Source organism: Cetorhinus maximus, chromosome 16, assembly GCF_964194155.1.
Source record: "Cetorhinus maximus chromosome 16, sCetMax3.hap1.1, whole genome shotgun sequence".
NCBI lineage: Eukaryota > Metazoa > Chordata > Chondrichthyes > Lamniformes > Cetorhinidae > Cetorhinus > Cetorhinus maximus.
In genome coordinates, this window is record NC_135894.1 from 20063001 (window position 1) to 20087476 (window position 24476).

General features: G+C 44.7%; 1 protein-coding gene across 2 annotated transcripts in view; it reads right to left on the reverse strand.

Annotated features, from left to right (window-relative positions):
- Positions 1–24476, reverse strand: part of rb1 (retinoblastoma 1) — a 237032-nt gene that overhangs the window by 6718 nt on the left and 205838 nt on the right. For both annotated transcript variants that reach the window (XM_078559465.1, XM_078559464.1), the window contains 9 exons: positions 24141–24259; positions 23779–23948; positions 21585–21736; positions 14383–14487; positions 13248–13361; positions 12505–12668; positions 11412–11442; positions 10493–10635; positions 10263–10315 (listed from right to left, as the gene is read on the reverse strand). In XM_078559465.1, coding sequence (XP_078415591.1) covers positions 10263–10315; positions 10493–10635; positions 11412–11442; positions 12505–12668; positions 13248–13361; positions 14383–14487; positions 21585–21736; positions 23779–23948; positions 24141–24259 — 1051 coding nt within the window. The remainder of the gene's footprint in view (positions 1–10262; positions 10316–10492; positions 10636–11411; positions 11443–12504; positions 12669–13247; positions 13362–14382; positions 14488–21584; positions 21737–23778; positions 23949–24140; positions 24260–24476) is intronic.

Here is a 24476-nt window from a genome sequence, read left to right on the forward strand (position 1 = left end):
ATTCTCGTTGACTCTAGTTTTGCTAGGGCTCCTTGATGCCACACTCGGTCAAATGCAACTTTGATGTCAAGGGCCATCGCTCTCACCTCACCTCGGGTGTTCAGCTCTTTTGTCCATGTTTGATCCAAGGGTGTAATGAGGTCAGGAGTTGAGAGGCCCTGGCAAAACCAGGGCATCAGTGAGCAGGTTATTGTTAAGCATGTGCCGCTTGACAGCACTGTTGATGACCCCTTCTATTACTGTACTGACGATCGAGAGTAGGCTGATAGGGCGGTAATTGGCCAGGATGGATTTGTCCTGCTTTTTGTCTACAGGACATACCTGTGCAATTTTCCACATAGTTGGGTAGATGCCAGTGTTGTAGCTGTGCTGGAACAGCTTGGCTAAGGGCGCGGCAAGTTCTGGAGCACAAGTCTTCAGTACTATTGCCAGAATGTTGTCAGGGCCCATAGCCTTTGCAGTATACAGTGCCTTCAGCCGTTTCTTGATATCACGTGGAGTGAACTGAATTGGCTGAAGACTGGCATCTGTGATGCTGCGGACCTCCGGAGGAGGCCAAGATGGATCATCCACTCAGCACTTCTGGCTGAAGATTGTAGCAAATGCTTCAGCCTTATCTTTTGCACTGATGTGCTGGGCTCCTCCATCATTGAGGATGGGGAAATTGTGGGGCCTCCTCCTCCAGTGAGTTGTTTAATTGTCCACCACCATTCACAACTGGATGTGGCAGGACTGCAGAGCTTAGATCTTATCTGTTGGTTGTGGGATCGCTTAGCCCTGCCTATCACTTGCTGCTAAGACAGGATTGCAGCAGTTTCCTGACAGGGTTGCAGCAGTTTATGTCGACAAAACATAAGAATTGGAGTAGCCTACACACCCCCTCTAGTCTGATCCAGCATTCAATATGATCATGGCTGATCTTCTGCCTCAATTCACTTTCCCACCTGCTCCCCATACCCCTTGATTCCCTGAGACACCAAAAATCTGTCTATCTCAGCCTTGAACATGCTCAATAGTAAAACATCCACAAGCCTCTGGGGTAGCGAATACCAAAAATTCACATCCCTGTCTTAAATGACAGAGCCCTTATCTGAAAGACTGTGTCCCCGTGTTCTAGATTCTCCAGCTAGGGAAATAATATCTCAGTGTCTACCCTATCAAGCCCCTTCAGAATTTTATGTTTCAATAAGATCACTTCTCATTCTTCTAAACTCCAGGCAGTATAGGCCAAATTTACTCAGCCTCTCATCATAGGACAACCCTCTCACCCCAAGAACCAATTTAGTGAACGTTCACTGGCCCACCTCCAAGGCAAATATATTCTTCCTTATAAATGGAGAACAAGGCTTGAACTTTGTGCTTGTTGCGTGTACGTGATCGGCGGGCCCGGAAGCAGACAAGAAATGCACTTCTACCTGCAATCGGCCCCCAACCATGATCTTACACTGCTGATCAGCGTGAAACATGCCTGGAGAAAGGCTCAACACTGCCGTTGGGGGCAGAAGAGGGCAAGCGCCGATGTCACTGTGAGTGCCCCCATTGAGCTCCCTGAATGCAGACAGATGCCTCAGGGAGCTGCAGACCTCCAAATAATAAAAGAAAGCACAAAAATGCTGCAAAAATGTCCACGCAGCACAATCAAGCACCTGAAAGCATACTTCATTAAAAAAAACAGACCCCAGATATTTATTTTCATTTTAAATCCTAAGATTTCATCCCGACCTTGGATGAGGTTCCATCAAAAATGTAAAGCCCGCCTGGCCAATTGACCCGTCCACCAACTGTAAGGTTGAATGGGCCACTAAAAATCGCTGACAATTGGGCCGTTAATAGGCTTAACTGCCCTCTTAATTGTCGGTAGGCACTCTTCCGACTTTTGCGCGCGCCTGCCGAGCGAAATATTGCATGGTTTCACATCCATTCGGGTTGGACGCACGCCTGCCCGCAGGGAGTAAAATTCAGTGTGCAGTAATCCAGGTGTGGTCTCACAAAAACCTTATACAATTGTAGCAAAGCTTCCTAATTCTTGTACTCCTTGTAATAATGGCCAACATGCCATTTGCCTTCCTAATTGTTTGCTACACCATGCATGCTAAATTTCTGTGTTCCTTGTTCAGAGAACGTAGATGTACTCGTACATTAACATTTATAAGCTTCACACTTTTTAAAAAATATTCTGCATTTCTATTCTTACTATCAAAGTAAACAACCTCACACTTCCCCAAATTATACGCCATCCACCACTTTTTTTGCTTACTCACTTAACCTGTCTATATCTCTTTGCAGCCTGAGTCCTCCTCTCAACTTCCATTCACGCCCAGCTTTGTAGTCAGAAAACTTGGATACTTTACTCTGTCTCTTTGTCTAAGTTATTAATATAGATTGTAAATAGCTGAGGGCTCAGCACTGATTCTTGCTGCATTCCACCAGTTACAGCCTGCCAACTTGAAAATGCCCCGCTTATCCCTACTCTCAGCTTCCTGTCTATTAACAAACTGTCCATCCATGCTAATATATTACTCTCAAGTCTGTGAGCCCTTATCTTGCCTATTATCCTTTAGTCTGACACCTTATTGAATGCCGGTGAGTTTGTGAATCAGTGGAATTATTAAATGCTGGCTTCTTTTTCAACTCTTTGTTGCCTAGATCATCCAAAGTTAATATAGACTCTAAAACTGGAGTACTGAGAAACGGCTATATAACAATACAATAGAGTCCAGTTATCATCCCTGATTTAGCCAGTAACCTAAATGGTCACTATGACTGATTAATCAGTATGGGTGACCACAATGTCCACTGCACCACTGGTGCTGATCAGCTCAGCCTCTCCTCAGATTCCCCTCTGATGAATGATAAGGATGGTAACGCTTTGAATTTTACTTTCCATTTTGGCTCAAAACTGATACTGTGAGGTGCTAATGGATATCTTACTCATGAATAATAATTTAGGCTGAAAATCAATGGAAAATAAAGTACTGAGGCTGTTTTACATGGCAGCCTGAGTGTTGGGAGCGTGCCCTAAAGTATTTACATGGCCAGAATTCTGGGGTCAGCAGGCAGGAGCGGCCCGGACCCGCCACCCGCGATTGCACATTGGTGGGCCAATTAAGGGAAGGGACAGGCAGGGGCCTGTCAGCCGCCGCACCCAATGGCGACAGGGCGGCTGGTTTAAAACGGGCATAGTCAGGCCCTGGAAGGCTGCCGGCGACGAAGGCATCTTCGGTGAGCAGGAGAGTAAAAATTATGGATACAAATGTGGCTACAGACACCAGGCGGGAGGGCAGGTCTGGTGGGCACTCAGCCCCATCCCTGTTTTCCTGATGAATGCCTCGCAATCCTCCTGGAGGAGGTGGCTGCCAGGAGGGACACCCTTGTCCCCAGTGATGGATGGAGGAGGCCACCGCACCTAACAAAAAGAGCTTGGGAGGAGGTGGCAGTGCTGGTCAGCAGCCATGATGTGGTGCAGCGAACCTGTGTCCAGTGCCACAAGAGGTTTTAATGCCCTGCTGCGCTCAGGAAGGGTGAGTACCGTGTTGGCGTGGATCAGTGTGTTTAAGTGTTAAGGGCTGGCCTTCCCCCACCCCCCAGTGTGAGTGCCAACTGTCAATGACACCGGAGTTAGCCAAGGGGGTGAGCTCTGGCTGCTTGGCCTGAGTGCCTTGCGGCTTGCAGGCCACAACTCGGATGTGCCCTGCAAGGTGCTCCTCAGGTGGGGTTAGCCAGGCTGCAATGGCACTAATCAATACTCCTTTGTCCTTTCAGGAGAAGATGGCCCATAAGAGCACTGAAAGGTCGCAGACAGGCGGAGGCCCCCAAACTTCTGAATCCTAACCATATACGAGCAGGACCCCCTTGAGCTGGGGAGCTGGCGCGCACCTCAGTCAATTGGCCACGGAGAGGCTGGGGTGTCAGACGAAGATAAGAGTGCAGTGCACAGAGGTGAGAGTTTCGGATTGTGCAAACATTCTTGTGCAGTCTCTTCAGTGATGGGAGCCTCAAAACTGGATTCTCCATTGATAATTGAAAGACGATGGCACCATGATGCAGATCTCCATGGTCTCACCAGAGTCCTGGCATGCACAGTGTTAGTGTGATGACTTAAACTAATGACATGTCCTTGTTCTCCCTTAAGTTTGCCACCACGCACCCAATCGCAGGATGCTGAAGACCCACCCCTGACGTCAGAGGACAGCCAGACTCCAGATGCACCTGCATCACACCCGCTCTCTGAACCAGGTACCAGCGCAAGTTGGTGGGCATTAGATCTTTGGCTGGAATTTTGGTGCACAGCGGTGAGGGCACTTCAAACTCTCTTGCACACTGTATCCTCCATTAAGAGAGTGGGGGCTCTCATGGAGAGGCAGCTCCAGGAACAGAATCAGGGGTTCTTGGGGTTGCGCTCTGACCTGCAAGCCCTCACACAGGCAATGACCTCAGGTGGTCAGTGCCAGTTTGGGAGATGGACGAGGCACCCCATAGCCCATCTAGGTGCCCATTCAGCAATGGTGAGCAGGGAGGTCCAGAGCGACCTCACGTTTGCACACGAGCTGCCTGTCGTCTCTGCGGGCTCCTCTCAGGTGCTCTGGATGACGACAGTAGCTCCTCCGCCCCTCTGCCAGTGACCGTGGCATGTGATGAGGCTACGGCAACTGGAGTGATGTCAGCCGTGGAACTGGCCGTTCCCTCCCAGGCTCCAATGTCTCGAGGATGACCACCAAGGTCATCAAGGCCAACAGGACAGCAGAGTCAGCAGGCTGTCTCCGATGCCGGTACCAGTGAGGGGGAGCACCAAGACATAGGATTCGCAAACGTAAGTTTAAGGCACCATGAGCACAAGAGGGACTGGTCACGGGTGATCTTTTGTTGTGTAATGTTTTGTTTAATTTAACTGGTCTGGGGTTGAAGACCAGAGAAGATTTTGATAATTTGTTTTGACTGTCAACATGAGATAAATTTTCTTTTGTCGTAATGGCCTGATTATGCCTCACCTTTTTTTTATTTAATGTGGTGCAGGGTATGTCAGTATCTAATGCTGGACGTGGGTGTCTCAAAACTTTATTGCACAGGCACTAAATAAACTTTGGGGTCAAAGGAAAGGGCCATTTCAGACATCCGGGATGGAGGCGACAGCCTGGCATGAGGTGGTAGTGCTTACCTGGCAGCCTAGCTGAAGGAGCATTGAATCCAGGCATCCCTGCCTTCCTTGGAGGTTACAGAGGTCTGCCTCCACGCTCTCGGTGTTCTCCTCACCGTGCTCCTCTTCTGACTCACATCATCTGTGCCCTGTGCAGCTGCCTCAACATCCTCTTCCTCCAGTGGGTCCCCTCTTGCCAGTGCCAGATTGTGGAGAGCACAGCAAGCAACCACTATCAGTGACACCCGCTCCGGGGGGTACTGTAATGCTCCCCCTGAATGGTCCAGGCATTGAAAGCGAGTCTTCAGAAGACCTATGGTCCTCACTATCACCGCCCTTGTGGAGGCATGGCTCCTGTTATACTGCTGCTCTGCCTCTGATCTTGGGTAGCGGAGAGGCGTCATAAGCCAAATTTTCAAAGGATAGCCCTCGTCACCCAGCAGCCATCCATCCAGTTGGGCTGGAGCACTGATGAGCCTCAGTACCTGGGAGTGTCTCAGGATGTGCGCGTCATGGGAGCTGCCAGGGTACTTCGCACAGATTTGTAGAATCTGCATCCTGTGGTCACACACTATCTGCACGTTCATGGAGTGGAAGCCCTTCCTGTTAATGAAGGCACCCAGCTGACTTGCTGGCACCTTGATTGCCACATGTGTGCAGTCTATAGCACCCTGGACACGGGGGAACCCAGCAATCACTGCAAAGCCTTTGGCTCGCTCAGCCTGGCTGGCCTCATTCATACGGAAATGAAAGTAAGTCAACACCCACCTGAACAGAGTTTCTGTCACCAGCTTGGCGCAACTATGGACAGCTAATTGGAAGACTCCACACAGATCCCCCACTGAGCCCTGGAAAGAGCTGGAGGCATAGAAGTTGAGGGCCACTGTGACCTTCAGAGCCACTGGCATGGGGTGTCCACTCACACAGTAGGTGGTGATCTCAGGCCCAACCATCCGGCAAATGGAGGTCACTGTCTCCCTTGAAAGGCGGAGCCTCCTTCGGCATTGCACCTCGGACACATTGAGGTAGCTGCATCACTGCCTGTAAACCTTGGCAGCAGGATAGTGGCGTCTTCTGAGGCCCCTTCTGCCTTGGACTGCCAGCTGGCCCTGCACCCCTTGTTTCTTGGACTGCCAGCTGGCCCTGCGCCTCTTGTGTCTTAGACTGCCAGCTGGCCCTGCGCCTCACCTCCCACAGGTCGCTCCCCTGGAAGCTGCATTGGGATACCTGGCCTGCTCTCCCTTCTGTCCCTCTCTTCCTCAGAGGAGGAGGTGCCTCCAGCAGAGAGCACAATCCCCATTACCAGGGTTACAGAAGGCTGTCTGATTCCTGGAAGAGTCCACATGGCCTGAATTCTCCAGGTCCTTGGAGACGCCAAGGAGTCCTGAAATGCAGCCTGGAAATGCTAACAATGAAGCCCCGAACAGAGATGAAGCTGCCATTTATCAATAATTCATCAGCAGCAAACAATCTACCAAACTCCTCACACTGGCAATACTGCTGACCTTTTTTATCCCGCCCGGGATAAGGTTTTTGAAATTGTCGGCTGGCCGACTGCCCGTTTTGCCCGTGCGACGAGTGCGAAATCGCATGGGCAATGAAAAATCAGTGTCAATTGACTTTTTAATGGTCTTAGCTGGCCTCTTAATTAATGGCAGGCGCAGCTCCCGCACCCACGTGTGCCTGAGTGAAATATCGCGCGAGTGCGCAATGACGTCGAGACGCTCAACCGACATCACTGCGTGCTATTTTACACTCGAACATGTCGGCCGCATGCTGAGTGAAAAATTCTGCCCCATGTATAATTTGTGTCGTGGATTCACTGGGGAGATAGAACTGAACCAGGCAGCTACAGACCATTTAGCTTATTAATGGTGGGAAAGCAACAAACATCATTGCTATCAGATCAAATAACAAAACACCTAGAGACAAAGCATATATAAAAAAAATTCAGCCTGGAATCTGAAAGAAGGGTCATGTTTGAACAACCTTAATGAATTCACTGAAGAAGTAACGAAGTGTGGTATACATGTATTCATAGAAACATAGAAAATGAATGGCACAGAAGACGGCCATTTAACTGATCATATCTATGCTGGCTGAAAAAATATTATCCAACCCAATTCCACTTTCCAGCTCCTGGTTCGTAGCCTCGTAGGGTACAGCACTTCAAGTGCATATCTAATTTTTTTTTAATATATCTATCACCCTTTCAGGTAGTGAGTTCCACACCACCTCCACCCTCTGGGTGAAAAAATTACTCAACTCCCCTCTAATCCTTCTACTAATTACTTTAAATCAATGTTCCCTAGTTATTAGCCCCCCTGCTATCAGAGCTATCCTTCCTATCCACTCTATGTCCCTCACATCTCATCTCAGCCTACTGTATTCCCAAGTCAATAACGCCAACCTATCCAATCTCTCCTCATAGCTAAAAATTCTCCATTCCTGGCAATATTCTTGTAAATCTCCTCTGTACCCTCTCTAGTGTAATCACATCCTTCCTATAATGTTGTGTTCAGAACTGTACACAGTGGTCTAGCTGTGACCTAACCAACATTTTATACAATCCCAGCATAACCTTCCTGCGCTCTCCTTTATTGGCCAAGGTGCAGAATGTAAATATCTTGTATGCCTTCTTAACCACCTTATCTACCCATCCTGTTACCAATAGAGATCAGTGGACATGCACTCAGGGTCCCTTTGTTAGGAACATAGGACTTAGGAACAGGAATAACCATTTGGCCCTTCCAGCCTGCTATGTCATTCAATAAGATCATGGCTGATCTGGTTGTGGTCTTAACTCAACTTTCCTGTCTGCCCCCCTTATCTATCAAAAATCTGTTTAACTTTGCCTTGAATAAGTTCAATGATCCAGCCTCCACTTGTTTTGTTTATTTGCTCCTCTACACCTCTCAGTATCCTCCTTTATTGTGCATTCCCTTACCTGGTTGCCCTCCACAAATGCATTACCTCACACTTTTCTGGATTGAATTCCAGTTGTCACCTTCCTGTCCACCTGATCAGTCCATTGATACATTAATATCTTCTTACAGTCTGTAGCTTTCTTCCACACTATCACCACATGGCCAATTTTCATATCACTAAGTCTAAATCAGTAATTTCCACCACAAACAGCAAATGACCCAGTACCGAGCCCTGCAGAACTCCAATGGAAATAGCCTTCCAGTCACAAAAACACTCAACGATCATTACTCTTTGATTCTGACCACAGAACCAATTTTGGGTCCAACTTGTCAGTTTCCCTTGGATCTCATGAACTTTTAATTTTCCATCCAATCTGTCATGTGGAGCCTAGTTAAAGCTCTTGCTAAGTGGAAGTTCACATCAATTCAAGTGATTTCTAAGGTTTCCTTGCAAGAACTTCTGATAGCAACTTCTGGATTTCCGCATTTAACTGCACATGTGCAGATGCCAAAGTTACCATCTGTTCGCAATTATAACCACAAAATCCAGGCTATATGCGGGTTTGCAAAATGGGAAGGTAAATGGAAATAAAATTCAATTTAGTGAAGTCTGAGGTAGTTAATATTGATTGGAGGAATAAGGAGGCTACTTATTCTTCGGAATGTCAAAAAATAAATGCAGCACAATTAAAAAATGAGATATTTATTTATGTATCTGTATTTACAGATAGCAAAAGTTGATAAGGCCACAAAAGAGGACAATGTTCTGGGTTCATTTCTAGAGGAATAGAATATAAAAACAGGGATGTAATGTTAAATTTACATAGAACCTTGGTTAAACCATACTTGTGTACTATGAAAAGTTCTGCTATCCATACTGAGCCAAGAATAATTACGGCACAGGAGGAGGTCATTCAGCCCAATGAGTCCATGCTGGCTCTCCAGTCAGTCCCATTCCGCCACTCTATCCCCATAACCCTGCAAGTTTCTTTCCCTCAAATATTCATCAAATTTACTGAAAAAAGGACATTGAAGAACTGGAGAAAGGGCAAAATAGATTTACAAAGATTTTAGCAGAATTGCGGGCTAGGGCTAAATTACCTTACCTAGGTTAGATTATGACCAGCAAAGAACCAGATCTAGTTAGAACCATGGTAGTTCCAAAAAAAACAGGAACATTAAATATTCTGGATATTAAAACTACATACATGATCAAATTAAGAAAACAGGAAAGATTATATAAGAAAAGGCTTCTCATCCTATATAGTCTGCTCCACCCGCAGCCCATTCAAGACAAAGTCAATCATGGAATTTCCCTCCTCCCAACTGTCAATCTGTCCACTACAACAACAAGGCATGCAAAAGACAAACGGTGAAGGCTGAACAATAGCATCTGCCACAAATCATCAACAGCAGAGTTGCATGACCTTGGGTCTGAATTTGGATAGTGTTACAATTAGCAGATATAAAAACAATTGGTCATTGTGCTTTGAATTCTATCAAAAGATACTTACAGGAAAAGCATTGGCAATATGTTTCCACTCAGATGAGTGTGCTAACCAACAGCCAAGTGTCTTGACATGCCCCAACGTGTGCAGTCCAAATAGCAACCCAATGCTTCCTCTGGCTACAAGACTCCTACTCAGTTCTGAGTCATACAATCTGAATTACTGCAGGTGAGATTTCACTTTGACATCAATAATGAGCCAAAAACCACAAAATACAAATGCTACCATCCAACCTTACTTAGATTTAAAAACAGACCATCTATCTCACTGTTTCACCTCAGAAAGTTTACTGGTTGGGTCAACCTTTACAAGGCTATTAAGTTTTTTTGGTGCATGGCTTGGATATCCTTGATCTTTCTACAGAATATAAAAACCAATAAACTCCTGAACACTTTTCATGGCCTGCTAAGTCCATTCAAGTCTGGTTTCATGTAATTACAAAATATCTGCCTGCCACTGTGATATAAACAATGTTGCTATGCAAAATAATTTGATACAGGGTTTCTAACTCTGCGGTTAGACGGCCTGCTTCAACAAGTCATTCCTCTCAAGAGCAGGCCAAGAATTTAACCAAACTCCACCTCACCATAACTGTTTAGGGAATGAAAAACCACAGCCGCAAGATGCTCAAAAGATAGTCAAAGCAGTATCTTGATGATATTGATAGCTTAGAAGTAAATTGAAACCACTTACTCATTTCAGCAATCTTTTGCTGCAGTAGTTTGGACTCCCCAGACAAGTGCTTGCTAAAAGGCAGAGAAAAAAGCAAACATAAATCCAAATCAGTAAATAAATAATGCAGGTGAAGCTCTTATACTACAATCTGTGAAATAGATCGCTTCTTGAAACAAAGTGAAAGCTTTTTTTTTGCCGTTTTGTGATCAGGTACATAATGGAGCAAAAGAGCTGTCTTCATCATTTACCTGCCGTCTGCCTCATCTTGACCATCCATATCAAAGCGAAGCCTCTTGAGTGGTTTTGGCAGACTCCCTGTATCTCCAGCCCGCTTAGGGTGCCGATCACTGGAACTCACCAACTGGTTGATCTTCTGGAATCTTTCTGGTGACTGAAACAATGACCATCAGTTTGGTGACAATTGCTGGACAGATCAAGGTCCAGCTTGCAAGGGAAAAGAATGTATATTTTTCCCTTTTAACACAATGTTGCTATTTTCCTCAATCTACATACTTTTACTTAAGTCAGGGAATGAGCAATACCCTGACCAAGTCTCTATGCTCACCATCATAACCAATAGTTGTACAACTAGACTTGGTAATGTAAACTGAGATTAGAGAGGATCCATGAGGGTTTAAAGGTTCATTCCTGGTTATACTGGATAAGATCAGCTTGATTTGTGCACTCCTATTACCATTTGGGAAGCTGAAAAGTCTTGTAGTGGCATTTACTGAGACTTGTGCGAAAAATTGAGGACTATCATTAGGATTCCAATTATTGGCCTGATCACTGCCGTCAGCTAAAATATGAAGTGTGAAATTATGACTGGACATTGCTGGGTTTTCAAGTTTGTTGACTTGGGTTTCAAACTGAAGCCTGAAGAGTGGGATTCTAATTCTACTGGACGTATATGCTGGGTCAATAACGCACTGAATGACTGGCTTGAAAGTCTTGTTGATATCTTTACTTAAATCACACGTCAAATCATAAATGTGAGGGATACAGAAAAGATCATTACATCAGTTGTGTGAATTGAGTAATCAAATAATTTACTAGTAAGAGCCTAGCTCAATATTAGGTTTGATATTTTATGGACACCAATATGGCATGAAATATTTAAGAAACTTTAAACAGATAGTTCCACACAAAATAGAAAGTATCACTCACCCCAAATGGTTCCCCAATAGACACTAAGATTCTGTGAAATCAAATAATGATTCATCAGTTTATGAAAACATACAGATCATATATAGAGGGCATGAAATTATAGGTAGTATATAAAGAGAATATATAAAAATAGCACTAGTATATAGAAGGCAGAGGGTATGCAAATATAGATGGTAGATAAAGCAAGTGTATTAAATTGCCAATATATAGAGAGCATACAATTGTAGGATTTATACAGTGAGCATAAATATACTGAAATAAAGCATATAAATATATAGTGCATGCAACATGCAAAATATATAGTATATAGATGGTACATTAAAAATATAGTATATATGGAGCATGTATAAAATTCTAGATACCATAGAGAGTAGATAAAATATAGAAAGTATACAAAAAGTATAAAAATGCAGAAATTATATAGGACATCGAAAAATAGAACATTTTGTATTGGACCATTTAAAAAATTAAATTCAATCAATTAATCAATTAATTGATAACAGGAATAATTTAGCTGTTTTTTTTTACAAAGTAAAAATTTCTGTCAATGGCATGCTACTTTTACCAATAAAATTATATAAAGGAGGGATATCTGTTATTCTAATGTCACCTGCTTTTAAAAAATCTAGCATTTAAAAGGCTTCTGCAACAAGAACAATAAATATAAATAGTGTCAATCTGTAGTCACATCCCTCAATCTGTCTAAAAGTTCACCCTGTACTTTTCAGAAATGTTCTCAGTTGATTATCCCAGGTACTTCATTTGTTAAGGTATCTTAAACACTAAGCAAAACATCTTTAGATGCTTTCTACTGTAATGAAAAAGTGGTAGACAAACCATCTTTGCTTGTTTTTAAACCTACAATGCAATGTAAACATCATTTGAATAAATCACTGTTTTATTTGCATGTTTAATTATTGTGATAAAATAACACATAAAGAGAAAGGCGAGACACTATCAGTGAAAGCAATGCACCTTTAATAAGGCACCGGTAACAATCTTTTTGGCTGCATTTGATATCGGTATTAGAAACGCAGACACAGCACAAGCTGTGGCTCCTGTCCTATGACTCGCAAGTTCGAAATATGCTCACCGTGTTCTTGGGGTCAGTTTTGTGGGAGACAGCAGTCCATCAGTTTTGTACGGACTTTTCAGCGGAGACACGTAAATGTTGTTCCCACCGGGCACACGCAATGGAGAGCTTGGAAAACCAAATGAACTTCGAGGAACTTGAGGAATTGGTGACAGCGTAGGTGGCTGTTTGAAAGAGATAGTAAACAAGCTCACAAACAACTCTGGAATCATAGAGCACAAAAGGAGGCAATTTGGCCCATCGCGTCTTTGAAAGGGTTATCCATTAGTTCCATTCCCTGCTCTTTCCCCATGAACATTAAAAAGAAATGTCATAATACCTAATCATTTATTTAATATTAAGCAATATATTTTAAAAGGATTGAGGTAGACATTAATATTTCAGTGAGGACAATACTGAGATATAAAAGCAAACATAATTGTCACCTTATCAATTCTGTAGCGGCTGAATGTAAAATCCTTTTGCATTGTATTAAACAGTACGTGGATAAAAATCTGTTGCGATATAATCAATCCATACAAAGAATAGAAATCAGTATATTTTTAAAAATTAGGGAAGAACAGTGGATCTCTGTTAAAGCAGACTGCAATATTTCCTGATTTCCTGGTATCATTTTACTCAGTTACAAATATCACAAACGGCATTAAAAATGTCAAAAATGATTAGCTACTCCACTGATACATGCAAGGACATGTAACTCATCCCTGCTATTCTGCATAAAACTATATAGTATAGTTACTTACGCGTGTCGAAGCATACTGCAGAATGTTGGTTTTCAGCCTCTGCATGAACACTAGGTTGTAGAAGCCAATAATGGAATCATACTGCCCTTCTTTGATCAGCACATGTTTGAAGGTCTCAAGGAGAAAGAAAATGAATGGCTTAATTGAAACATTTATTTACACAAATAGCTGTATTGAAAAGTGCCATGGCCCTAATACTTCAGTAGAATTTGCCGATATGTGAAGAGTTAATGTGCTGAGAGACAACCCACTGTTTTGAAATAGTTTTGTACGGACTATTCAGTGGAGACCCGTAAATATTGTTCAGTAGTGAATCAGATGACATCAAGGACACCTGATAAGGACACAATGAATTAGGTTTTGTTAGCTGTCTTATTCTGCAATCCATGGCTGGAGAAACTCGCTTCAGCGTTTAGTCCAAAACTTAATGAGGTCCAAGTGCATTGAGGTGTCAGCTGTGGCTCAGTTCATAGCACCCTCGCCTTTGAATCAGAGGGTTGTGGGTTCATGTCCCACTCCCGGAAACCAAGAACTGTGATTGTACTCGAAAGAGTTGCATTGAGATGATAGGTACTGCACCTTAATCCACTGAAGAGGTATAAATTTAGAGGAGCAAATTCAGGTCTTCAAGTTTATCAAGGACACTAATGACATTCAGGTGCATTTCATCAGATCATTTGATGTTATGGGGCTGGGCAGAACTAAAGATCGCCCGTTTAAACTGAGGAAGCAGGGAATGAGGCTGAAGGTGTGAACAACATTCCAGCGGTAGTAGTGAGGGCTGACTCCTTGCAGTCCTTCCATAAGGAGTTAGATGCAGTTTTAGAAAGCTATAAGAACACAGCAGAGGGAAAGTGATATTTTGATTAATAACAGATGGCTCAGACCCTCCTGAGGCTTATTTAATTGGCTTTAGGCCTTGAAGTACTTAAGATAATGATTCCTCAATTGGCCACAAGTTTCTGTTTTTCTAGTGGGGGGTGGAGCAAGGAAGGATGGTGACAAAGGGTCGAACCAGCAAGTAGTGCAAGCAGAAATGGGCTTTTCTTGTCTTAAGTATATAATATTTTTGGGGTAGAGGATGAGGGGGTGCAACATAAGCCCCAATAAAATAAAACTGGACTTTTTGAGTTACCTCTTGACTTGTGTTTGGCAAGTCCTTGTAGGCAGTAACAATAGTCTTGAACCTAAGGTCTATGTTCTTCACCTTGCAAATGGCATACATGGAACACATCATTATCTGTTAAAACACAGTTAGGCTAGTTAAAATACATATAACCCATAGAAGAGATGCTCAAAACATTCTTACAATTCATATTTCTCATCAAAATATTGGGAAAATGCTAGCATGCATTAAGGAGGTAGCAGTAAGACATTTAGAAAATCATAATACAAACGATCAGAGTCAACATGGTATTTATGAAAAGAAAATCATGTTTGACAAATTTATTAGAGTTTTTTTAGGATGTAAGAAGCAGAGTGGATAAAGGGGAACCAGCAGATGTAGTGTATCTGGATTTCAACAGGTATTCGATAAGGTGCCACATAAAAGGTTATTACAGAATAAGAGTTCATGGTGATAAAAACAAAAAGCTAAAAGCTACTGCGGATGCTGGAAATCCAAAACAAAAACAGAATTACCTGGAAAAACTCAGCAGGTCTGGCAGTATTGGTGGAGAAGAAATCAGTTAACGTTTCGAGCCTTCATGGCCCTTCGGCAGAACTGAAGCATAGTTAGGAGAGGGGTGAAATATAAGCTGGTTTAAGGTGGGGGGGGCGGGGGGGAAGAGAGAAGTTGAGGGTGTGGTGGTTGTGGAGATAAGCAAGCAGTGATAGGAGCAGATAATCAAAAGATGTCACAGACAAAAGGATCAAAGAGGTGTTGAAGGTGGTGATATTTGTCTAAGAAAAGTGCTAATTAAGAATGGAAGACAGGACACTCAAAGTACAGCTCTAGTGGGGGTGGGGTGGAAAAGACTAACAAGGTTTTAGTTTTAGATTTAAAACTAAAGGAAATAGGTGGGGAAAGAAGAATCTATATAAATTATTGAAAAAAAAAAGGGGGGGTGGTGGGGGAGAAACGGGGTGGGGATGGGGGGAGGGGGAGTTTAAGATCTAAAGTTGTTGAATTCAATATTCAGCCCGGAAGGCTGTAAAGTGCCTAGTCAGAAGATGAGGTGCTGTTCCTCCAGTTTGCGTTGGGCTTCACTGGAACAATGCAGCAAGCCAAGGACAGACATGTGGGCGAGAGAACAGGGTGGAGTGTTAAAATGGCAAGCGACAGGGAGGTTTGGGTCTTTCTTGCGGACAGACCGCAGGTGTTCTGCAAAACGGTCGCCCAGTTTGCGTTTGGTCTCTCCAATGTAGAGGAGATCGCATTGGGAGCAACGAATGCAGTAGACTAAGTTAGGGGAAGTGCAAGTGAAATGCTGCTTCACTTGAAAGGAGTGTTTGGGCCCTTGGACGGTGAGGAGAGAGGAAGTGAAGGGGCAGGCGTTGCATCTTCTGCGTGGGCATGGGGAGGTGCCATAGGTGGGGGTTGAGGAGTAGGGGGTGATGGAGGAGTGGACCAGGGTGTCCCGGAGGGAACGATCCCTACGGAATGCCGTCAGTGGGGGTGAAGGGAAGATGTGTTTGGTGGTGGCATCATGCTGGAGTTGGCGGAAATGGCGGAGGATGATCCTTTGAATGCGGAGGCTGGTGGGGTGATAAGTGAGGACAAGGGGGACCCTATCATGTTTCTGGGAAGGAGGAGAAGGCGTGAGGGAGGATGCGCGGGATATGGGTCGGACACGGTTGAGGGCCCTGTCAACGACCGTGGATGGAAAACCTCGGTTAAGGAAGAAGGAGGACATGTCAGAGGAGCTGTTTTTGAAGGTAGCGTCATCAGAAAAGATGCGACGGAGGCGAAGGAACTGAGAGAATGGGATGGAGTCTTTACAGGAAGCGGGGTGTGAGGAGCTGTAGTCGAGGTAGCTGTGGGAGTCGGTAGGCTTGTAATGGATATTGGTGGACAGTCTATCATCAGAAATTGAGACAGAGAGGTCAAGGAAGGGAAGAGAAGTGTCAGATGGACCATGTGAAAATGATGGAGGGGTGGAAATTGGAAGCAAAATTAATAAATTTTTCCAGGTCCCGACGAGAGCATGAAGCAGCACCGAAGTAATCATCGATGTACCGGAGAAAGAGTTGTGGGAGGGGGCCGGAGTAGGACTGGAACAAGGAATGTTCCACATACCCCATAAAGAGACAGGCATAGCTGGGGCCCATGCGGGTACCCATAGCCACACCTTTTATTTGGAGGAAGTGAGAGGAGTTAAAGGAGAAATTGTTCAGTGTGAGAACAAGTTCAGCCAGACGGAGGAGAGTAGTGGTGGATGGGGATTGTTGGGGCCTCTGTTCAAGGAAGAAGCTAAGGGCCTTCAGACCATCCTGGTGGGGGATGGAGGTGTAGAGGGATTGGACATCCATGGTGAAGAAGAAGCGGTTGGGGCCAGGGAACTGGAAATTGTTGATGTGACGTAAGGTGTCAGAGGAATCACAGATGTAGGTGGGAAGGGACTGGACAAGGGGAGAGAGAAGGGAGTCAAGATAACGAGAAATGAGTTCCGTGGGGCAGGAACAGGCTGACACGATCGGTCTGCCAGGACAGTTCTGTTTGTGGATTTTGGGTAGGAGGTAGAAGCGGGCCGTCCGAGGTTGGGCGACTATCAAGTTGGAAGCTGTGGGAGGAAGATCTCCAGAGGAGATGAGGTCAGTGACAGTCCTGGAAACAATGGCTTGATGTTCTGTGGTGGGGTCATGGTCCAGGGAGAGGTAGGAGGAAGTGTCTGCGAGTTGACGCTCAGCCTCCGCGAGGTAGAGGTCAATGCGCCAGACAACAACAGTACCACCCTTGTCAGCGGGTTTGATGACAATGTTGGGGTTGGACCTGAGAGAACGGAGTGCAGTGAGTTCAGAGAGAGACAGATGCGGTCTGTCCGCAAGAAAGACCCAAACCTCCCTGTCGCTTGCCATTTTAACACTCCACCCTGTTCTCTTGCCCACATGTCTGTCCTTGGCTTGCTGCATTGTTCCAGTGAAGCCCAACGCAAACTGGAGGAACAGCACCTCATCTTCCGACTAGGCACTTTACAGCCTTCCGGGCTGAATATTGAATTCAACAACTTTAGATCTTAAACTCCCCCTCCCCCCATCCCCACCACGTTCCCCCCCCCCCCCCCCCCGCCCCCCGCTTTTTTTTTTCAATAATTTATATAGATTCTTCTTTCCCCACCTATTTCCTTTAGTTTTAAATCTAAAACTAAAACCTTGTTAGTCTTTTCCACCCCACCCCCACTACAGCTGTACTTTGAGTGTCCTGTCTTCCATTCTTAATTAGCACTTTTCTTAGTCAAATATCACCACCTTCAACACCTCTTTGATCCTTCTGTCTGTGACATCTTTTGATTATCTGCTCCTATCACTGCTTGCTTATCTCCACAACCACCACACCCTCAACTTTTCTCTTCCCCCCCCCCCCCCACCTTAAACCAGCTTATATTTCACCCCTCTCCTAACTATGCTTCGGTTCTGCCGGAGGGCCGTGAAGGCTCGAAACGTTAACTGATTTCTTCTCCACCGATGCTGCCAGACCTGCTGAGTTTTTCCAGGTAATTCTGTTTTTGTTTAAGAGTTCATGGTGTCTGGGGAAGTGTATGAGCATGGATAGATCATTGGCTATCTAACAGGAAATGGAGGAGAGCTGGAATAAATGGGTTATTTCAGGTTGGCAACCTGAAATTATTTCAGGGGCCTCAACTATTTACAACCTACGTTACTGACTTGGATGAAGGGACCAAGTATATTGTAGCCAAATTTGCTGACGGCACAAAGATAGGTAGGAAAGCAAGTTGTAAGGAGGACACAAAGGGTCTTCAAAGGGAAGGGAAAGATTAAGTGAGTGGTCAAAATTTTGTCAGATGGAATACAATGTGGGAAAATGAATGCTCGTCCACTTTGGTTGGAAGAATATTAAAGTATAATATTATTTAAATGGAGAGATACTGCAGAATGCTGCAGTACATAGGGATTTGGGTGTCCTTGCACATGAACCACAAAAGGTTAGTATGAAGGTACAGCAAGTAACTAGGAAGACAAATGAAATGCTGGCCTTTATTGCAAGGGGGATGGAGTATAGAAGTAGGGGAGTCTTGCTACAACTGTACAGGACATTGGTGTACAGTTTTAGTTTTAGAAAGGATATACTTGCATTGGAAGCAACTCAGAAGGTTCATTAGGTTGATTCCTGGGATGAAGGTATTGTCTTATGAGGAAAGACTGAGCAGGTTGGGCCTATACTCGTTAGAGTTTAGAAGAATGAGAGGTGATCTTAACGAAACACCCAAAAATCACCCCACCAGCCTCTGCATTCAAAGGACCATCCTCCACCATTTCCGCCAACTCCAGCATGATGCCACCACCAAACACATCTTCCCTTCACCCCCCCGGCGGCATTCCGCAGAGATCGTTCCCTCCGGGACACCCTGGTCCACTCCTCCATCACCCCCTACACCTCAACCCCCTCCCACGGCACCTTCCCATGCAACCGCAGAAGGTGCAACACCTGCCCCTTTACTTCCCCTCTCCTCACCGTCCAAGGGCCCAAACACTCCTTTCAAGTGAAGCAGCATTTCACTTGCACTTCCCTCAATTTAGTCTACTGCATTTACTGCTCCCAATGCGGTCTCCTCTACATTGGAGAGACCAAACACAGACTGGGTGACCGCTTTGCAGAACACCTTCGGTCTGTCCACAAGCATGACCCAGACCTCCCTGTCACTTGCCATTTCAACACTCCACCCTGCTCTCATGCCCACATGTCTGTCCTTGGCCTGCTGCAATGTTCCAGTGAAGCTCAACACAAACTGGAGGAACAGCATCTCATCCTCCGACTAGGCACTTTACAGCCTTCCAGACTGAATATTGAGTTCAACAATTTTAGATCATGAACTCTCTCCTCCATCCCCACCCCCTTTCCGATCCCCCTTTTTACCAATAATTTATATAGATTTTTCTTTTCCCACCTATTTCCATTATTTTTAAATGTATTTCCATCTATTGTTTTATCCCTACCTTTTAGCCTATTCGGATCCCCTGCACCCCACCACCCCGCCCTCCGCCACTAGGGCTATCTGTACCTTGCTCGTCCTGCTTTCTACCCTTAATGTCACCTATTAGCACATTCCTTAGATAATATCACCACCTTCAACACCTCTTTGTCCTTTTGTCTATGACATCTTTTGGCTATCTCCACCTATCACTGGCCCTCTATCCAGCTCTACTTGTCCCACCCACCCCACCCCCCACTTAAACCAGCTAATACTTCACCTCTCTTCTATTTTTCTTTAGTTCTGTTGAAGAGTCATACAGACTCGAGACGTTAACTGTGTTCCTCTCCAGTTTTTCCAGGTATTTTTATTTTTGTTTTAGCTCATTTAAATATTTTAATAAGGCTGTGCAACTCAGATTTTTTTCTCTGTTCCAACTGTAACGCCAGCCAACTGAGTTTCTCATGCCACGGACAACCCATCAGCGAAAGAGAGGCAAGACTGCTGCGTGGACCAAGCAAGTGGTTTTTCAGTACTAGTCGAGTGCCCAGAGGAGCAAGACTCTGTCCTCTGAAAAGTGAGCAAGCCTGTAGCCTTCCCCAGTGATTGCCCGCCCAACACCCAAATGTCCTCTCCCATCTCCAATATCTTCCTAAACCTCCCCCTCTGACCTATTCCCGCCACAGGCCTCCATGATCCTCTTCCCCTTCTCATGATGACTGTGGTCACTTTCAATCTTCTCCCCACCTCCATCATTGCACACACCCCAACCTCTGAACCCCCAACAATGTCCTCATCAAAGCCAGATCTCCCCACCCCATCAATGGGCTGTAACTTCCGATGGACTGGCAATTGAGTTGGATTGCTACTCTGCTCAAAAGTTCTTACCTTGAAATCCAGCCGCTCCTACCTCACCCGACCTTCCGACTCAGGCCAGGCGCGATCTGGGCAATGCAGCACATTCCCAGGGCCTAGTGTCGGGGGTTGTAGACTTAAAGGTAAGTAAGCTACGCCCCCCTTTTCCAGCACTGGCTACAGTAAACCAGGTAAGTTTAAAGATCCAGCCAGGCTTAAAGATCTCTGACAAGGTAAGTGTATAAGGTAAGTGAGTAGGATTCGGGGGTGTGGAGGGGTTCGGCCAGGTCAGGTCTTGGGAGGGCCGGGTTGGATCGTTCTGGGCCTTTTGGGAGTGGAGGGGGTTCCTGTTCGGGGTACCCCAACGATATGACACTCTGGAGCTCAGAAGTTATGGCCCAATGTTTTCACCACAATCTCCAACTACCCAAATTCCAGCCCCTCCAAACCCTTATTTCACTTCCCCCAACCTCTGATCTCACCAGTTCATTTCCACGACCCTCCCCAAATCGCGATCCCTTTATCCATACCCTCAATCTCTCGCACCCACCCCCATCTCCCTCACAAACTTCAATTTATCTGCCTTTCCACAATGATAACCCCCACAATCCCAGATCTTTTGATACACTCCCATCCTCTCCATCAACATCCCTCTTGATCCCCCACAATGATGCCCCAGAAACTCTCCTGGTGCCCCCTATCCCCCATTTCGATGGCCTCAAAAACACTGATCTCTCCCTCCCCGCCAAGACCCATCATTCCTGCCTCCAGACTTCCCATCTCTCTGGCCCTCCATCAGTTTACCTCCACCATCCCCAATTTCTCTAATCCACCCATCGAAGCTCCACCCCGAACACTCAATCTCACCGGCCCCAACCCCAATGATGCCCATGATCACTCCAGTCCCCAATTGATCTTCCCCACTCTGATCTTTCCAACCTTCCTCCTCCCCATCCTCAACCAAGCTATCTCCTCCCCACTGACAGATTGCAGCCTGGTGCAGAAGACCCACCTGCCCAATAGGCAGTCAGCCCCTCAGGGGAAGGAAACAATCCAGGGTTCTAAATCCTAATCCTTTTCACATGCTATCAGGATTGTATTTTGTTGTGATGCCACCACAGTTGAATGATCTGCTAACCCTCAGCATCAAGGCTCATATAATTTCTGAGAGATATCTCCTCACAGTTTTCCCCCTTGTGGGGAAGCATGTGCTTCTGCTTGGTCTTTCTCAAAAACAAACAAGCTACAATTGGTAGTTCAGAAGCAAGGAGCATCATTGGTACAAACTTCTGTCCTCCATTTTTTGAGCGATAGAATCAGTGTTCCAAGCACCAAACAGCCACAATGGAAGACAGTTCCATCATCTATAGATCAACTAAATAGCACACAGTACCTGGTCTAAATGTCTGTCTTTCATAAGTTCATACTCATTTCCTAAGGTGTGTTGAAAGAGCGTCCATATTATAGCTTCGAGCTGAGGATGGTCAGATGGCAGATGAAGATGATTGCAGAGGGTGTTCAGTCGAAGATATGCCAGTCGATATACTGCACAAATAATGCATGGCAAGAAATAAAATTATTTTAGTTTAGTGCTCAACACACCTGTTTTCATTAAATATAACTTTTTATTACCACAGAATTATATAGAAACCACCAAAAATGTCTTCATAAAATCCCGAGGTGTAATTTTGTATTTAAAAGTACTGACCTGTGAAGAGGTGCATTTTACATTTAAAACTGGAGGAAGTTTTTTGAGTACCTATCGGTACTATATTCCTCAGTGTTTCAATATTCATGTAGATTATTCATGTGGATTAGCCAAGTTATCCAGTTGAAGAACCTATTGGCTTGGGGATTGGACTAATATATTAGTATTTGGAGGGCGACTGATTGAGGAAGTACCGACAGAATCCAAACAGAGCACGAAATAACCAACCATGACTGGATGTAGGGTTTCAGGCTTCAAATGGGCAAAAAAAATGCAAATCTTTTGGTTGAAATTCCCTTGGCAGGAAGACTCAATCAAGTGAGTAAAGCTGTATAAATGATTACAATGGTGTAAACCCTTTCTGAAACAGGTGGTCAAATATACCCTTACAAAGCATAGTACTGAAAGTAAAGTTTGAAAGTTGAATTTTTGGGTGAAATAATGATTCTAGTATTATGGCCTATGCTATGTGTCAGCCAGTTACGGAAAATCATTTTTCTATCAGACAAAAAGAGGAAATTACTGTTGATTCAGTCACCTTAAACAGCTTTATTCCTTTTCTACTCATGCCAACATACTCTAAAATTACAGAAACTAGAAATTTCAGTCCCAAGATAGTATGAGGTTACACACAAAGGGCCATTATTTTTAACCTTCCAGCATCAGCTTTTCAAAGTCGGTCTGTAGGAAAGAGATAAGCTCTTCTACATAGGGATGATTATTGCACAGTCAGAAACCTTTTTAAATCCCTAATCTTTAACAAACATTATGAATAGCATGCACTTGGTTACTTCATTTCCCGTGAAAGATCCTAATAAAAACCTGGAGATCTAGGCCTTTCCAACACCTGTCATTTTTTTCACTGGGTATGAGGGGGTCAGGGTAGAGAAGTGTTCATGGATAACATCCAGCGCCCCCTCCTCTTGTTCAGTCAGTATCAGGAATGCATTTGTGGAGGGCAGGATCCAGTAACCCACAACAATTGGGCCGCTAAAATGGTGTGTATGCCACTGCATCTGTTTTTCTGGTGATTCCCTTTCTCTAGACATCAGCAAAATAATGTCAGAAAGTTTTTCCACTTGAGTAGGGACATTTGCATTCGTACATATTGGACCTGCCATTGATCATTATAATAGTTCTCAAGCTATTTTAATGTTGGCCTCCACAATTTCAAACTTTTTAAGCTACCAGACCTGAACAAAGATTTGTAATGGCCTCTCGCATGCCTCTAGTAGGAAAAGAAGATCTCAAATCTGACTAATTTCCATCTATCTCTTACTACTTACTTACTACTCTTTCTACTTACTACCGCTACTGCTTCCTGCCTCCTGCTCACCACCTCTAACCTGATACTCTTGCTGCCACTATCTTAGTGGCGAGCAAGGTGGTGAGAGGATTAGTGTGCGGGGTGGCGAGTTGGAGGCATCAAGGGGGTCGGGAGAGGGAAGTGGCGAGTGACAGAGCACAAAGGGGTCAGGAGAGGTGACAAGGAGGGAATGAGGGTGTCAGAAGAGGAAAGCAGTGAGGAGTGAGGAGAGGGAAGCAACGAGAGGGAAGGAACAGGGAGTCAGGAGAGGAAAGCGGCAAGAGGGAGGGAGTTGGGAGAGGGAGGCAGCAAGTAGGAGGGAGCAAGGGGTTCAGGAGAGGCAGCGAGCAAAATAGCAGGAAGTGGTTAAAAAAATAGATCAAGTACGTGCAGTTACAATGTGGTCCATGGTGCTTGTGCAGTGACTGTGCTAAAACGAAAATGTGCTATCTGTACTACTATACCTTAAGCATGGCAAAGCAGCTACTGGATTGGATAACATTATAGCTAATTCTTATATGCTCCCAGAATTATTACCAAAAGCCCAAGAAGAATATATGTGCACTGACATACATTTTTTGTAGAAGAGAGAGAGCGAGGTAGACTTCTGAGGTTTTTGCTGAGACTGGGACTGGGGCTGAGATTGGCCAGCAGATGGTGTCTCGACCTTTGCTTGCTGCATGGGAACTGCGTGTGCTGTACTGAACCCTTTTTTCTGTGGGGATCTTTCCGGATGAAGGTAACTATGAACAAACAGAAGATGCCAAAGGTGACTGAGCTGCTTCAATAAATGTGAAAATAAATTTATGTAAACAACGTACATACATAATGAGAATACTCTAGATTGCATGTCTCTAAGCGCTTGCTTCTACAGCTTTAAGCACTTAATACCAACTGTCAATGAAACCAAGTAGTACATCTTTACATAAACTTACAGGTCTGCAGCAGTGTGGTTGTGCTGGAGTGGTTGTTTGAGGGTACTAGTGGGCTCAGGCTGATCTGGCTGATCTTCCTGTTCTTTTTGTTGCTTGAGTATGTCGAACAAAGGTGAGTCCTGAAAGTAACAAACACAGAATGCACATTAAAAAATCTAAATCTAAGTAAATCCTTAATTTTTGCATGAGTGCCATTCAAATAGTTCTACAATACAAGGTGGGAGGAATATTAAAAAGGTTGGTGCATGCACGGACTAGTTGAGTCAGAGAAACAGCAGCATAGATTGGGTAAGCTGAAGTGCACTGTAACATTCTATAGTAGACAAGAGAAAGCCT